Source organism: Lipotes vexillifer, unplaced genomic scaffold (genome assembly GCF_000442215.2).
Source record: "Lipotes vexillifer unplaced genomic scaffold, Lipotes_vexillifer_v1.1 scaffold35, whole genome shotgun sequence".
In the NCBI taxonomy this organism is placed as follows: Eukaryota; Metazoa; Chordata; class Mammalia; order Artiodactyla; family Lipotidae; genus Lipotes; species Lipotes vexillifer.
The window spans coordinates 501,243-517,691 of record NW_006780561.1 but is presented as its reverse complement, the minus strand read 5'-3'; the positions used below and the strand labels follow the sequence as shown (position 1 = coordinate 517,691).

General features: G+C 35.6%; 1 protein-coding gene across 1 annotated transcript in view; it reads right to left on the bottom strand.

The window, feature by feature from the left end:
- STAU2 (staufen double-stranded RNA binding protein 2) overlaps positions 1-16,449 on the bottom strand; it is a 300,448-nt gene that overhangs the window by 201,743 nt on the left and 82,256 nt on the right. The window contains exons 7-9 of the mRNA XM_007453718.1: positions 15,800-15,907; positions 13,515-13,727; positions 6,052-6,189 (exon numbers count right to left, since the gene is read on the bottom strand). Of these exons, the coding sequence (XP_007453780.1) occupies positions 6,052-6,189; positions 13,515-13,727; positions 15,800-15,907 (459 nt within the window). The remainder of the gene's footprint in view (positions 1-6,051; positions 6,190-13,514; positions 13,728-15,799; positions 15,908-16,449) is intronic.

The following is a 16,449-nucleotide window of genomic DNA, read 5'->3' as shown; positions in this document are numbered from 1 at the left end:
GCGGCTGGGCCCGTGAGCCATGGCCGCTGAGCCTGCGCGTCCGGAGCCTGGGCTCCGTCCGCAACGGAAGAGGCCACAGCAGTGAGAGGCCCGCGTACCGAAAAAAAAAAAAAAAAAGCTTAGAGAAAGGCAGAAAAGTAATAAGCTAACCATCCATCTCAAAAAAGTTATTAACAGCAAAATAAACCCAAAGAAAATAGAAAAATAAAGACAAGAGCAGAAATTAAGGAAATATAAAACAAAGTACAACAGAGAAGTTCAAAAAGCTTAAAGTTGGTTCCCTGAAAAGACTAATAAAATGATAAACCAAAGGTAATACTGATCACGAAAAAATAAGACACAAATAAGAATGAAAATGGGAGATTACTATAGCTTCTGTAGCATTACAAAATAATAAAGGATACTGAATATTTCAGCTAACATTTTTTGACCATTTACATAAAATGGAAAAATTCCTAGACAATACAAATTACCAAAACTAGCACAGAATAAACTCTTAGCTATACAGATCTGTAACTACTAAAGAAATTAAAACCACAATTAAAAACTTTTCCACAAAGAAAACTTCTGAGAGCTTCTCCGGCAAGTTCCACTCAACATTTAAGGAAGAATAATGCTAATCTTACAAAAATTCATCCAAGAATAAAAAAAGAGGAATCAGTCCCCAATTATTCAGTGAGGCATCACTTTGGTTCCAAAATCCAACAAGTATAAGAAAAAAATTTTACAGACCAGTTTCACTCACGAACATAAATGCTAGTTTAAACCATATAATAGTACATTGAACAAAGGAATATTAAAAAGAAGAAAAATTGTGACTACGTTAGGTTTATTCCAAAAATGCAAGATAAGTCTAACATTCGAAACTCAAACAAAATCAATGGAATCTGCTATATTAATCAGTTGAGGAGACAAATCATATGATCACCCTAATAAATGAAGCAAAAGCATTTGCTAAAACTCAACATTCATTCATGATAAAAACTCTTAGCAACTAGGGAAGGAAGAGAACTCAAACCTCAGCAAACATTATACTTAATGTTGAAGTTCTGAAATTAGAAACAAGACAAAAATGCCCTCCAGTTTTACTAGTATTTAACATTTTACTGAAAACCCTGGACATAGCTAGCAATAAGGCAAGCGAAATAAAAGGTTTAAGAATTAGAAGTGTAAGAACAAACTGTCATTACTTGCAGAAATAATATTTACAGAGGAAATCCAAGAAAATGTATGGGTAAATTGTAAGAATTTATGAAAGTACAAGTTCTTGTATAAAAGACAGTATACAAAAGCCAACTGCCCTTGTACATTCCATCAACAATTAAGTAGACAATGGAAAATATTAAAAGATACAATTTATATTAAACAAAAATCTAATACCTATGATGTTTAAAATCTTTACACATAAAACAATACACATTATTGAGAAATATTAAGATAAACCTAAAAGAGGTATGCCATTCTCATGCATTGAAGACTCAATATTATAATAATATCAATTTTTTCAAATTGACCTATAAATTCAATAAATTCCCATCAAAATTCCACACATATTTTTACAATATTTGACGAGCTGATTCCAAAATTTACATGGAAATGCAAGGTGCAAAGAACAGCCAAGATCCTTTTGAGGAAGAACAAGGTGGGGGCATTATTCTTCGGGGTGTCTAGACTTATTATAAAATTAACATCAGGGAGAAGAGAGATAAACTTGACTGCCTTAAAATGAATGACTTCTATTCCTCAAAAAGTATCATTAAAAAAGGAAAAGAGTCAAGTCACAGCACAAGAGAAGATATTTGAAATGCCATATAACCGCAAAAGGCTCACATTTCCAGAATATATAATAGATTCCTATAAATCAATTTTTTAAAAAAGAAAACAGCCGAAAAGTGAGCAAGAAAGCTGAACAGGCAATCTAGATCTGAAATTTTGAATTGTTTTATCAAATGTCACTGCAATTTGTTTAAAAAAAATTAGAAAACTTCAATAGCTTCATGTCACTTTAATAAAATTTCACAATGACACTATACTGGGTACTAGCAATGAATGGCTACGTGATACAACTAAAACTAGTTTTCAGATGCAATGTATGATAATTCTACACATATTTTTCTTTTTTGGTTTTTGTGTGTAATCATAACATTTGTTATTTCACTTGTGTCAGAACATATAGATTTCCATCTGGTATCCACACATGTGTACTGTTTGCCATTTATTCTTACACCATTATTGAGATTTTTATTTGTATTACTATTTCCATCACTACTTTTAAGCTTCAGTGAACCAGCTCCTTTTAAGGAATTAGGGATATGCAACACAGTGCTTAAAAACAACTTAACAATTATAAATAATGTCCAAATTATATGACAAAGAACTGCACTCTCTAAACAGAATATAACTCAAGATGAACTAAATGACATACTTCTTGCAGTATATGAGACACCGAAAATGTACTCATTATAGAACCTCTGTAACAACTATCACAAATCTTATAGTTCAGATCTGTGCAATGTTTTTGAAACATTTCATTGCTTCTTCTCCTGAAACCAGAAACCACCACATTATGACAAATCAGCAAGTAGCCTATGGACCCCACTCAGAAGCACTGATCTAGTGCTGTTCACGGCATATCCTTGGAGCTGGGTGAACACACACGCCTCCCACATCTGTTGGCCTGCACCTGACCAGATGTATCAAGGCCCTGTGTGTCCCTGAGTCCCTGGCTAGAGCCAGCCTCTGCTACCTGTTGCTTTTTCCAGTGCTTGGTTTGTCCCCCAGCTTCACCAGACCCTGTGTTGCTGCTGGAATGCACGCTATAGCTAAAAGACTAGGCCAGCTACGTCAGAAGCTTCCTCTACTGCTCTGAGGGTCACAAGACTTGGCAAAGTAAATGGCAGCAGAAGATAACTGAGCAGCGAAAGATGTTTCATCTGTTTTCACAAGCTATATACGTCTTGTCATTCTCATTCAAATCTGCTGCTGCTTCATCCCTAAATCTCATTTACCTGCCCAGGCCTGAGGCCCTCTGGCTCCAGCTTCCTGCTCTTGGGCCATGGGGTTCCCATCACAGCATTCACCTTAAATCTATGTCTGCTGGCCTTCCGTCTGACCTACTCTGACACCTCAAGACTTATTTCCAGAACAGGTGCTTCCAGATTCATTCTTCCCATTCACCCACCCCTTGTCTGACACAGTTTTTACAGTTGCATGGTTCAACAGCTTGTGAGTAGTTGGTTACCCCAGAGTTATTTGTTACTATTGAAAAAGACCACTGTGCTAAAGGACTTTGATTCCCTGCCAGCACTCACAGTGGTCACTCAAGAAAAAGAAATCACTGCATTATAAAAGTCAAGTAAGTATGTAAGTAAACTTCCAAAAGTCATCTTCCTACAAAGCTCACAAATTTTATAACTATTGTAAGACTTTTACATTAAAATGTTAATTTTTCTGCAAAGAAGCTCAATTATTTTGCTATGCAATAAATTTAAGACAGACAGATTTTTTTGTCTTTAAACAAATCATTTAAATTAATCAAGTCATCTGGACTTCCTGGCAGTCCAGTGGTTAAGACTCCACGCTTCCATTGCAGGGGTCACGGGTTTGATCCCTGGTCAGGGAACTAAGATCCCACATGCCACACAGCACAAAAACAAACAAACAAACAAAAAACAAACAAACAAAAAAACCCAAGATACTATTTAAAAAAAATTTTTTTAATTACTCAAGTCCTCAAACAACCAACAAAAAAATTCTAGAATAGCATTTACCAAAAACTTAATTATCTTTCACTGAGTCACAAATGAAATTTCCTTTACATATATTTTTAAAAATCTGGAGATCTTAATTACAGGTAGAAAAATTAACATCATACGACACATAATAACAGAACGTGCTGATATACAATTTAGTTATCGTTATTTTCTCTTGAAAAATTAAAATATGCCTCTCCAAAAAAAAAAAAAACTTTAAGAAATTTTCTCTGGACCTAAATTCCAAATAATGTCACCAGAGATCCTCCTTTACCTAGTAATCAATAAAAGTAACTACATCCATTTCATAACACGCATTTGTTTGTGGGGATTTTCTGGTGATAGATAAATATGAGCACATTATCTTTAGATAGTTTACTTCCACATTCAATTATAACGATTCAATTATAATGAATGATAACATTGTTTAAGTAGTTTATACAAAAGCCTTTACTTTGATGAAGTTGCTGCAATACTGTAATGAATCCACTGGGGCTTTCAGAAGAAGGAAAAAACAATATGAATTCAGTGTGAAAACATTTAAAAGTACAGCCAAATGTTCCTGTTTGACTAGAATGTTTATGAATACCCATACAATGGAAGCTCGCCTAAGATATTCTAAATTCCTCTTTCAAAAGGGGTACTCAATATACTCTAATTGTTTAATAAAGTCAAAGCCAGCTTTTATTCCTGACACAGGTCTAAAATGTAGGGGATTTTTTCTTCCCCCTCAAGTTTTGGAGTTCAAAGAATATTTTCTATAATTCTTTAAAGTCAAGAATGTAAAAAGAAAAACGGCGCACATGTTTAACAAAGTGAAAATACTGGAACCACACTGTTGCGGGTCCCAGTGACATCCAGACAATAATGTGTTCACAAACCACAGAAGAATTCCCCCTCTCTGGATATCTAAGTTCCCAACCGTGGTTTACCTGTAACTACATCATAAGTTTATATCGCCAACAAAAGCCTAACATACTAGCTCTCAGTCAGGCAGGCAACAAATATACCTCACAGGTTTACGAAGGTCCTACTACATACATACTGCCATATTGGGTACTGTGAGATAAAGAAACGTGGGGATTACAAATTAGGAAGGAAGGTAAAATTTAGACATGCATGAAAGTTAATCAACATGAGATACACTATTTGAGTCCAGAACGTTTGCCATGGGTCAGCACTTAATTAACATCTGTTGATTGTAACTGGGTTTTATTAAAAATGAGAGCCACAGGTTTGACTGGAAAAAGGTTCTCTGACAAGCCTATTTTAACAGAAACAGTTGGGACAATGACAATTTCAACACAGACTGGGCGTGAGATGATTCTAATGAACCATGCCTAATGTAAGAAAATGTAAGAAAAACTTCCATATGTTTTAGAGATACACACTAAGTATGCAGGCTAAAATGACATGTGGTTAGAAAGTAGCTTTAAAATACTTCAGGAAAAGAAGGAAAGGAGGGTGGGAGGAAGGGAGGAAAGAAAAACTGATAGCCAAAGCCAAGTACAGCAGAAATCTTAATTGTTGGCTTTGGATGATGGGCATATTCCCCAAGATGCCATTATACTCTTCCATTATACTATTTTTTAAAGCATACTATTAAATACATCCACCTTTGGATATGTTTGAAATTTTCATAATAAAAATGAAGTTTCTGTGATACCGGAGCTTGACTTGGCAAGTGAAGGTGGACAGGTATAGGATTTAAAACGAAGGAGGGCATTTTAGGCCTTCCGCCTCATTCTCAGTCCCCACCCATCGACCAATACACCAGCAACCATTCTTCAATTTTCTTGGCTTCACAACGCAGCAGTTAAGTCTCTCAGCAATTTGGGGTCCCTCAGTCCTCACCACAGTAAGGTAGCCGGCTAGCTCCCTTTTCCTAATTTATCTAATAACCCAAAAGCCCATGCTCTTGGCCCTGTTCCACATACTACGTCCACCCTTCTAAATTTTGTTTCTAATTCCATCTGTCTTTTATTCCCAGTAGTTAATAGACTCCAGCTGCAAATTGCAACACATTAAGTTACAGATAGGCATTCTCAGTGATGAACTCTGTGTGAGCTCACAGCCCCTTAGAAACTCCTACTATCTATTCTAACACGTCCTTGACACCTGAATGTTTCAACCAAGTTGGTAGATGGGCCTGGAGGGAATGAACACTTTAAGTGTAAACAGTTTTACCTTCTACTATTAATTCCTAGTTTTCTTTTCCACCGTATCTCTATTCCAGCTTCAGGAGTTCTACATTTTTTCAATAGTTAAGAAACTCTTTTAATATAAGAGTTGGACATACCTGCATCACAAATTCCCGGCGCCGAGGCACCCCTCTTTCCGAAAGCAAAACGTAATCTGGCTCCTTCTCCTTTTTGGCCTGTTGAATTTGAGCCAGGCGGCTAATGGGGTTCATTCCTTGACCATATTCTGGTCCAGCCTAAAAAAATTTAAGAAAAATGTTCAAAACATAAGACCTGCTTTTAAAACTTGTTATTAGGTCCTTAAAGAAACCATGGCTCTCACCTCCTCCCCTGCACCCCAAAACTCTGTCTGAAATAAATGAAAACTTATAAAGGAAAATTAGAAAATGGACCTGAAACTAGGCTTCTATAGGATTTAGGGCTCAGAAGGATTACTGATAAGTTGGTCAACTATCCTTTTAAACTCTTTAATACAGCAGGAGTTGCTTCACGACTTCTATTCATCAAAAAAACACCAAAAAGTATGTAAGAAGACAAGCCATGAACTGGGAAGAGATATCTGAAATACAGATAAGTTAAAAAAAGATATATCCAGTATCCAAAATATATTTTTTAAAACTCCTAAAAAGTATTAAGAAAAAGACAATCTAAAATAAAAATGGGGAACTCCCTGGTGGTCCAGTGGTTAGGACTCTGCTTTCACTGCCAAGGGCCTGGGTTCTATCCCTGGTGGGGGAACTAAGATCCCCCAAGCCATGAGGTGTGGCCAAAAAAAAAAAAAGTGTTAAAATAAAAATGGGCAGGACTTCCCTGGTGGTCCAGTGGTAAAGGATCCACCTGCCAAATGCAGGGGACGTGCACTCGATCCCTGGCCGGAGAACTAAGATCCCACATGCCATGGGTCAACTAAGCCCACACGCCACAACTACTGAGCTTGCATGCCTCAACTAGAGAGCTCGTGTGCGGCAAACTATAGAGCCCACTTGCTCTGGAGCCCACACACCACAACTAGAGAAGCCCACGCCCACAACTAGAGAGAAGCCCACGTGCCACAACAAAGAGCCCACGCACCGCAATGAAAGATCCTGCATGCCTCAGTGAAGATCCCACCTGCCGCGACTAAGAGCCAATGCAGCCAAAAATAAATAAAATTTTTTAAAAAGAAAAAAAAGAAAAGAAAAATGGGCAAATGAGATGAACAGATATTTAACAGAAGAAAAAAAACATATAAAAAGATAATCCATCTCATTAAGACTCAGAAAATGCATATTAAAACCACAGTGAGATACTATTTCATACCTATCAATTTAGCAAAAGAAGTCCAGCAGCCTCAACTGGTGAAGATGGGGAGTAACGAAAACTTACACAGTGCTGATCATAATATAAACTGGAAAACAATTTGGCAATGTCTAGTAAAGCCAATAAATAACCCACTCCTCAGTAGCCTGTTCAACTAGAAAACTGTTACCCAAATGTGCTAGCTCATTTATTTGTATGGGAATATCCACAGCTGCATCACTTGAAATAGCAAAAAAAGAAAAACTGGAAATAACCTGAACATTCATCGATAAAAGAAAAAATAAATTATGGCATGTTCATACAATGGAACGGCATATAACAGTGAAAATGAATTAAGTATTGCTACATACATCAAGATGAATGAATTTAAGAAAAACATGTTAAGTGAGAAAAGCAAGCATAGAAGAATATATAAAGTATGATATAATTTATATAAAGCCCATTAAAACTACAAAACGCTGGTGAAATTAAATAAGATCTCAGTAAGTGGACAGACACACATGTTAATGGATCAGCAGACTCAATATTCTTAAGATGTTGATTCTCTTCAAACTGATCTATCAATCAAATCAATCAAAATCAATCTATCAACCCCAATCAAAACCTCAGCATGCTCTTTTTGGGTAATAATTAATAAGCCAATACTCAAAATTCATATGGAAATGCAAAGGACAAATAACCAAACCAACCTTGAAAAAAGAACAAAGTTGGAGGAATCAGACTACCTGATTTCAAGATTTATTATAATGCTATAGTAATCAAGACAGTATGTGTGGTACTGGCAGAAAGACAGACAAAGAGATCAATGAAACAGAACAGCATCCAGAAGTACCTCCACACATATATGGTCAACAAAGGCGCAAAAGCCATTCAGTGGAGAAAGGGTAGTCTTTTCAACCAATGGTACTGGAACAATTGGATATTCACATGTAGAATAAAAACAAAACTTCAATCCATACCTCACACAAAAGTTAACTCAAAATGGTTCATAGGCTTAAGTGTAATATCTAAAACTAAAACTTCCAGAAGAAAATATAGGGGAAATTTTTCTGGTTTGGTTAGGTAACAATTTCTTAGATACAACAGCAAAATCACATTCAATAATAATAACGATAATAAATTGAACTTCGTCAAAATTAGTAACTTCTGTTCTTTAAAAAGGACAAGCCACAGGCTTGGAGAAATATTTGCAAACCACATATCTGATTAAAAAAAACTTGTACCCAGAATGCATAAAGACCTCTCAAAATTCCGTAATAAATTTATATTTTAAATGTATTATTTGTTATTATTTAAATTATTACTTAAAAATTTTTAAGCAAGCAAAAGATCTGAACAACACTTCATCAAGCTTCATGTGCTACTGTATATACAAAAAAATGCTCTATCATTAGTCACTAGAGGAATCTGAACCAAAACGAGATATCAATATGCATGTATTTGAACAACTGGAATTTAACTATACTGTGTGTTAGAAAGGATGTGCAGATACTAGAATTCTCACACATGGCTGCTGAGAATACAAAATGGTTCAATCACTTTGAAAAACTATTGGCAGTTTCTTAAAATGTCGTATACCTACTAAATGACCACACCACTCCACTCCTAAGTATTTACCCAAGAGAAAAAAAAGCATATGCCCAGAAGACTTAGACACAAATGTTCACAGCAGCTTTATTTTTAATAGCCCCAAATTAGAAGCATCCCAAATATCCAACAAAGAGTGAATGGATAAACAAATTATGGTATATCCATTCAATATAATACTACTTAGCAATAAAACAGAACCAACAATTAACAGCTGTAACAACATGGATGAAGTTCTAAACTATTATACCGAGTGAATGAAGCCAGTCAAAAAAAGAGTGGTTGCTTGGTAATTGAAGGTGGGGGGATTCCAAAGGGGAATGAGGAAACTTTGGGGAGCAATGGATAGGTTCATTGTCTTGATTGTGGTCATGATTTCACAAGTGTATACATATATCAAATCATATCAAATAGTATGCTTTATATAAGGAAATGTTTATGAATAAAACTTGATAAAAGCTTTTTTTTAAGTTTATGTATAGCCTTTTTAGTGGCTTCTAAAAGGTTTTAAAAAAAAAGAAAAAAACCTTTGCAAATCAAATATTTTTTTCTGCATGCAAACTAACTTTCTTCATATATTATTCCTAGAAATGAAGGTTTGCATGTCATACGGTCAGCACTTTATATCCACCTGTGAAAATTTACTCTAAAACAGGTATTAGAGACAAGGGTAATCACTAAGTTACAGTTTATATATGTTACACTAAACCTACAGAAGAGCCACTATATAGTCTTAGCTTTTCCTGTAGTTGTTGAGTCTCGACCACATCTAGCTTGGTGCTGCAGGTACAGCCTCTAAGTCCGATCCTGCAAGCTCTTTTAAATTATGTTTTGGGGATTTGGGGTTTTACCCAAAGAACAATGAGAAATTACTAAAAGATTTTAAGTAGAGGCATGACATGATCTGATCAGTATTTCTAAAAGACAACACTTTTAGAAAGATCTTTTGATGTCAAAAGTACTTGCAGGAAGAAGGTCAATTAAAAACCTCCTGTAGTAGTTCAGGCAAGACATGAATGTGAGCTGGAACAAAAGGGTGGCAGGGAATGGAAAGAAATGGACCAACTTAGGAAATATTTAAGTGATGCAATCAATAGGGCTTGATGATTGACTCTATACAAGGAGGTGGAGAGATGTTAAAAATGACTTCCAGGATTCTGTTTCAGCAGCTGGATGGGGATGCCAGTCACTAACGATAAAGAATACGCAGGAGGAGGAAGAGGTTCAGAAGGGAACGCGATGAGTGTTGGACAGAGTTTCAGGGGCCTGTGAACTATTAAGTGAGAGGCCCAAAAGGCAGTGTCGAGCACAGAAGAATATTTGGGAATCATCTAATGTAAGGACTGAATTGAAGCCCTAGAAGTATGAAGAGCAGCCTAGGAGACAGTAAGAGAGGGAAAAGACTGAGAACTTGAATACTACAATAGTTGGGTAGAGGGGGAGAAGAAAGAAAAGGAAAATTTTAGCTTTTGATAAAATATTGGTTTCTACTTCTACTTATATACCAAGAAAATGAAAAAAATATATATTGTAATGGAAGTAAAGACGGACTGATGAGAAAAGACAAATACAGATAATAACCCGTAAGTCTAAGATTGAAATGCCAATGAAAAGGTAAAGGGAAGTTCTTGGGTCTCGCACTGGAAGATGTCCATGAAGATGGTCACATAAACATGTACTTCCAACGGTATGCTGTCTTTATTCCTGTTTAATTTGCCTATTTTATAAGAATGTCTGTAGGTTCCGAAGATGTTGTTGATACAGATTCCAATGACAAAGAACCAGATGCAAAAATCCAATCAGAGAATAACGGAGTTCTGAGAACATTAAGAATGGCTGGTTTCTTCCCTTGACTGAAATTAACTACTAGCACCCTTGAAAATTAAGTTATTCCTTGGATAGCAAGTCTTAGATTATCATTCTACAAACCAGTCTAGATTATCATTCTACAAACCAGTAAGGACAGTCTTATTCAGAAAACTTTATCTCCAACATCAGAAAACCTTCTTTGAGGCCTCATCTTATAGAAGAGAAGCTACATTAAAGAACAGAATCTAAACCCAAAGACACCATCAGGGCAGTATTACATTTTAACAAGGTGACTCTGTAGAGTAAATTAAAATCCAAAAGGAGTTCACAACCAACCAGTTTCAAATGGGCACTGGCATCAGATGTGACTGGACCTGAAACCAGACTCTGCTCTGTGATCTTAGGGAAGTTTCTTAAACACCAAGAACCTCATCTGTAAAATGGGGATAATATCTACGTCACAGAGTGATTAAGAGGATCAAATGAGACAATGTGATAATTTCATTATTCTAAATAAAATCAAGGTAAATCATCAACAGCTATTTTCTCTACTTCTATTGCATAATAAGGAATGGTAGACCCTAGATGTAGAAGACATTTAAGGAAGTGACTAAAATGCTGAAAACCAAGACGCTATCCAAGCTGATCCACTTACTGGCCCAGTAAGTGGAAGGTCTTGATCACACTCAAAATTCTCTAGATTCCAACTCACTGTATGCATGCTGCTTTCTCAAAATAACCTTACATTTCAGAGAATATCTACAGACTTTAACATAAGACAGATATGGTACAAGAAACTCCAAGTGTGATGTATGTGAGGAAAATTGCAGGGGGCGAACCAAATCTGGGACTGGGGGAGGATCAGAGAAGGCATCCCTGAAGAAGTCAAGTTTAAGCTGAGATCTAAATGGTGGATAGGAAGAAAGTTCTAGAATAACATGCTTATATACTGGAGGTAGTAGCAGCAAATTATTTTTAAAATTCAAAACGTTTCTCCCCCCTTTGTGGAATAACATTTAAACAGTACTCTTGCTTTTAATGGCTATGGTTAAAAGTAACAAGAGTTATATTTATATTCTACTATAAAAAGTGATAGATCTTTTCTAGACTAAAGGCTTATTATTCTTAATTTATTAAGATTAGATTTAGTTTAACAGATTAGGTGGAGGTTAATGTGACCAGTTTTGCATTGCCATTCTGATGCAGAGCACTGTTCTTCCATCATGGAGAAGCTATAGATTTTATATGTATAAAGATTTAGGAGAACAGACCATGGATACATTCATGCACATATAAAACGTGAATAGAATTAGATACAAAATAACAATAGCTAATATTTATTGAGTACTTATTATTTGCATTGTTAATAAATATTTAATAATAATGACTAACGCATTCTATGTATTATTTCAAGTAACACATAACAATCCTGTGAAGCAAGTTCTATGATTATTCCTACTTTATAAATAGAGAAGTGAAAGGTTAGAAAAGTTAGGTAACTTGCTCAGGTCACAAGGATTCACACTCCAAGGTCATTTTCTGACTGTGATGGCCATTTTCTTAACAACCATATCCTACTCCCTGACCATGTGGTTAGAGCATATAAATGAAAGCCAGTCCTCAAAAGCACTATGACTCATGATGAGTGGATCTATTTGGCATTTATTTTTAGTCTACCTTGCAGCACAACGGTAGAATGCTATTTCAGGAAATGCATAATCTACAGCCTCTCAGTGAAATAATGACAGTATTCATTAAAAAGAACAAGTATTTATGTAGTTGTTTATACAGGTATTTATGTAAATATGTATGCATGTATTTTTAAATAAAGCAAAGGTACAAAAATATAAAACCTACAGAAATATTTCAATTGTACCATTGCAGGATCTAAACAAAAGAAATCCATCAAAGATAAAATGTACCTCACTTCTGTCATCCTTGATACTCTGGAGAAGTCTGCTAAATAAGCGAGGCTGAGCTAGCCGCTGATGCGCTGGCAGTTTAAGGCTTTCTCTGGGAGCAGAACTCTCGCTCCATTCACGTCACACACACTGAGTGTCTGCAGGCACCGTTCTGTGCTGAGTGCTAATTCATCTCATTCCTCTGACCTCTGCCTTTTTTTTTTTTTTTTTGGTTAACGTAAATAAAATCTGATTCAGTAAAAGAAAGAGTTACAACACCTTGAAAAGCTGTGTGCTCTCTTTGACACGGTATTCATGTCTGAAAGAATAGAAACCAAATAGCCCCGCTGACCTCCTAGGGCTGCTATGGGGATTAAATGAGATAAAGCATGTGAAGTGCTGGGACCATGTCTGGCACACTGAGTGCTTTATATTTACTGGCTGTTTCTGCTGTCATCAGTGTGAGGATTACTCATATGATTATTACTCTGCATCCAACCACCATGTCCTGAAATCCTAAGCAGTCACCATACAGCAGTGTGGTCTGCAGAAAGAACATTGGATTACAGATCAGTAGTTCAGGCTGCTGCACACAATAGGTGAATACAAGTGAGCAAATTTCTTTGAATATGTCTCATAATACCTTATTTGTAAAATGAGGGGTAACACCTGCCTTACAGAATCATGATGAGAATTTTACCAAAGGTGATCATGAATGGGAAAGTATTTTTTAAACCATAAAAAACTATAACTATTTAAGGTATTATTATTTCATGAACAAACACAGGTATACAAGTGTCTAAAAGCAAAACAGAATCGTTATTCATTTATAGACACATGTCCAACCCTGATTTTGGGACTGTCTATAACCCACAGGTTTAAGTGCCTGGCCTATGAAAAAACTTTCAGCTACAAATACTATAATGTTTACCTAGTAAAACTAACGTTCACAAGCACACACTTACCTTTACTATAGTTTTAGGGCGTTTTTTAAAAAACAGTTTTGGCTTTTCAACCACAGGAAGAGGTGGAAGTTTCTTAAGCTCCTGCAGGACAGTGGTTGCAGCACGTTTCTTGGATAGTTTTTTGCTATTTCCCTCTCCTTCTGCAGAGAACTCTCCCACTGACACCCGAGTAACAAAGCTTTTCATATGTGGTGGTCCACTTTCTTTAATAACCTATTGAATGTAAGTAAAATATTCAGTACAGGCACTTAAGATGTGTTCTTATGGCATGAATCTTTCTGAATATTCATATCATAATCAAGATTGAAATTATTAAGAATTATGCCAAAATCATAGATTCCTTCAATAAAGCTATTATGAAGTCATTATACAGGGGCTATTCATTTATGATACTTATGATGCCTAAGGAACTGAATTTGAAAAAACAGAAATCTAAATAAACACATTCAATTCATGGTCAAAATTGTGTTTTACTAGCTTAAAACAGGCAATTCTAATTATGGTTACCCTGTTTCTTATGGAACAGAAAATTAAGAACATAAAACATACCATATTACATTAGGTACACAGGCCATCCAGAATGATAATTTGCATATAACTGTGTACACATCCTTCTCTGTAAGAGTAAGTTACTGGAGTGCCAGGACTATGTCTTATTGGAGTTTTATAACCCATAAAGCATCCTGCATGTGGAAGCCTCTCAAAAACAGGTTATGTATGAAAAATAACCTAATTTTGATGGAGACCTCAAAGGCTGTTTTACGAAAAGGAATGTTTACGCTCTGTGACATGACCTTAAATAGGTAAGTAGATATGCCATAGAAATATCTAACTTTCTAGAGTAATGGATTATGAATCTGTCTGCTACAAATGTTCCTAAATCCTGAATTAATGTGCTCTTTTTAAACTATACCAGTTTTTGGAGGAAAAATGCCTTTCAAAACCTGAGTGCTTTATAGCCTCCTTCGAAAGTCTGACCTAAAAAAGCCAAAAATACCCTATTTAAATAGTTTACCATTGAACATTATATTAAAAATCTGTCTTCTAATATTGGATACCAATTAGGAAAACATACAATATCTCAATAATCCAATACTATTAGGGATAAGGAATTTATGATAAGCATACTTTCCAAGTAATTTAAGTTTACAAGTTGAAACACCAAAACTGTTTAACCACTCTGATGGACATCTTCCTCAATTAAAAAATATACATATATACTTTACTGACTAAATATTTAACCTTTTATTTTTCACATTAGATCATCATTATGAGCATCAGATATTCTACACTATACTATATTGATGCCTCTAAGGACATCTGAGACTTTTAAAACTGTTCCTCTTCACTGTAGCCTTTAAAAGGCCCCATCTTCCAATGACTTTTGAGTTGTATGCAATTACTTTTGATAGGTTTTCCATATTTTCCCTATCATTTCTTGCTGGACCAACAGGCCCTCAAGTACATCCTCTTCCTGCTTTCCTCATTTTGCTGCCTTTAATCTCTATGGACTGAGAAATCAGATAACCCAACTTGTTAGGACTGTGTCTAAGAAAGCAAACAGGTTCCCAGTCGAGGTAAGTAGATCCTGCCAGTGAGAGTAAAATGTGGGAGCTTTCCAGTTGGTGAACATCACATAATTTGAAGGAAGATAGATACTCATCAACTGTTTCAGCTTACTTCCTGGGTTTGGCCTATTTTCTAGATATTTGAGTTGCAAAATTAGTGACCTCTTAATAAAGGAGGTATTATAACAAGTTAACATTTTTTCTCTTTTAAATGTCACACAATTTTAAAAATATTTTGTGACATTTATCTAGCTGTAAACTAAAGAGCTGCTTAATGACTTCTTGGTGACTTATTAGTAAAGGTTAAATTTAAACATATTTTGGCCTCCATAAATTTAAAGGAAATTGGATATTAATATATACATGTCACTAAATATTAACTATACTGAATATTTTCAATGTGATCTTATCAAAAACACCAAGTCTTATAGGTTACTACAAATTATCTTAAACTCAGCAAATAAATTTTATGATGAAACGTGAAATATCATGTACACAAATGGCTTAATACAGAAAAGGCAAAGAGAATTGGCAGGAATCCGTAAGTTCTATTTCCTCAGGGCTTTTGTACCATTTCATGACAGAGAGTTCCAACGTCAGGAAGCACATTAATTCTTTCAGGATACTGAAATTTTATTTGTCAATCTTATTTGTTCGTTCATTTAAAATAATAAGGAGCAAGGAGGGAAAAATGGGAGATCTCTGCTGAACACATACCTCAAAACTGACGGGCATATTTCGCTTCAGAGCAATTTCAAACACTAAGCTGACCTCAGACTTATTTGCATCTCTGTCATCATCCGTTTCTTTTCCTGGTTCACCATTCTAAATCACAAAAAATAGGATGACATTGAAGCTTCACTTTGTAACAAACTTTACATGGATTTAACAATCAAGAGAACCTATCTACAATACAATAGGAAACAGGAAACCAGAAACTGGATCTTGTGCATTTCTATGTAACCACCGGAGTTGAGGGCTTTGCTGTGAGGCTTCTTGTGATTTGGTTTTAGTTTTCTTCCTCAAAGTAGAAGGATAAATGCTGAGTGTGGAAATCTCTTACTCAACCATTCACTAATTTGAGTTTATCCTATATCCTCAGACCCAGTTCTCTTTAGAGACCTCCATTACACACACACACACACACACACACACACACACACACACAAACACACACACTACCTCCACTGGTGTATGATATTTAATCTTCTATGAAGACTAAGTTGCAGCAAGAGTGCAGGATGCAAACCAGGATTTTGGAGCTCTGTGCCAATTTACTTATTCACCTATTTAACACTTACTTCTGGAGGGCCTCACATATACTGAACACAGTACTAGCATTAAAGAGATCAAGAGACAGTATTCCT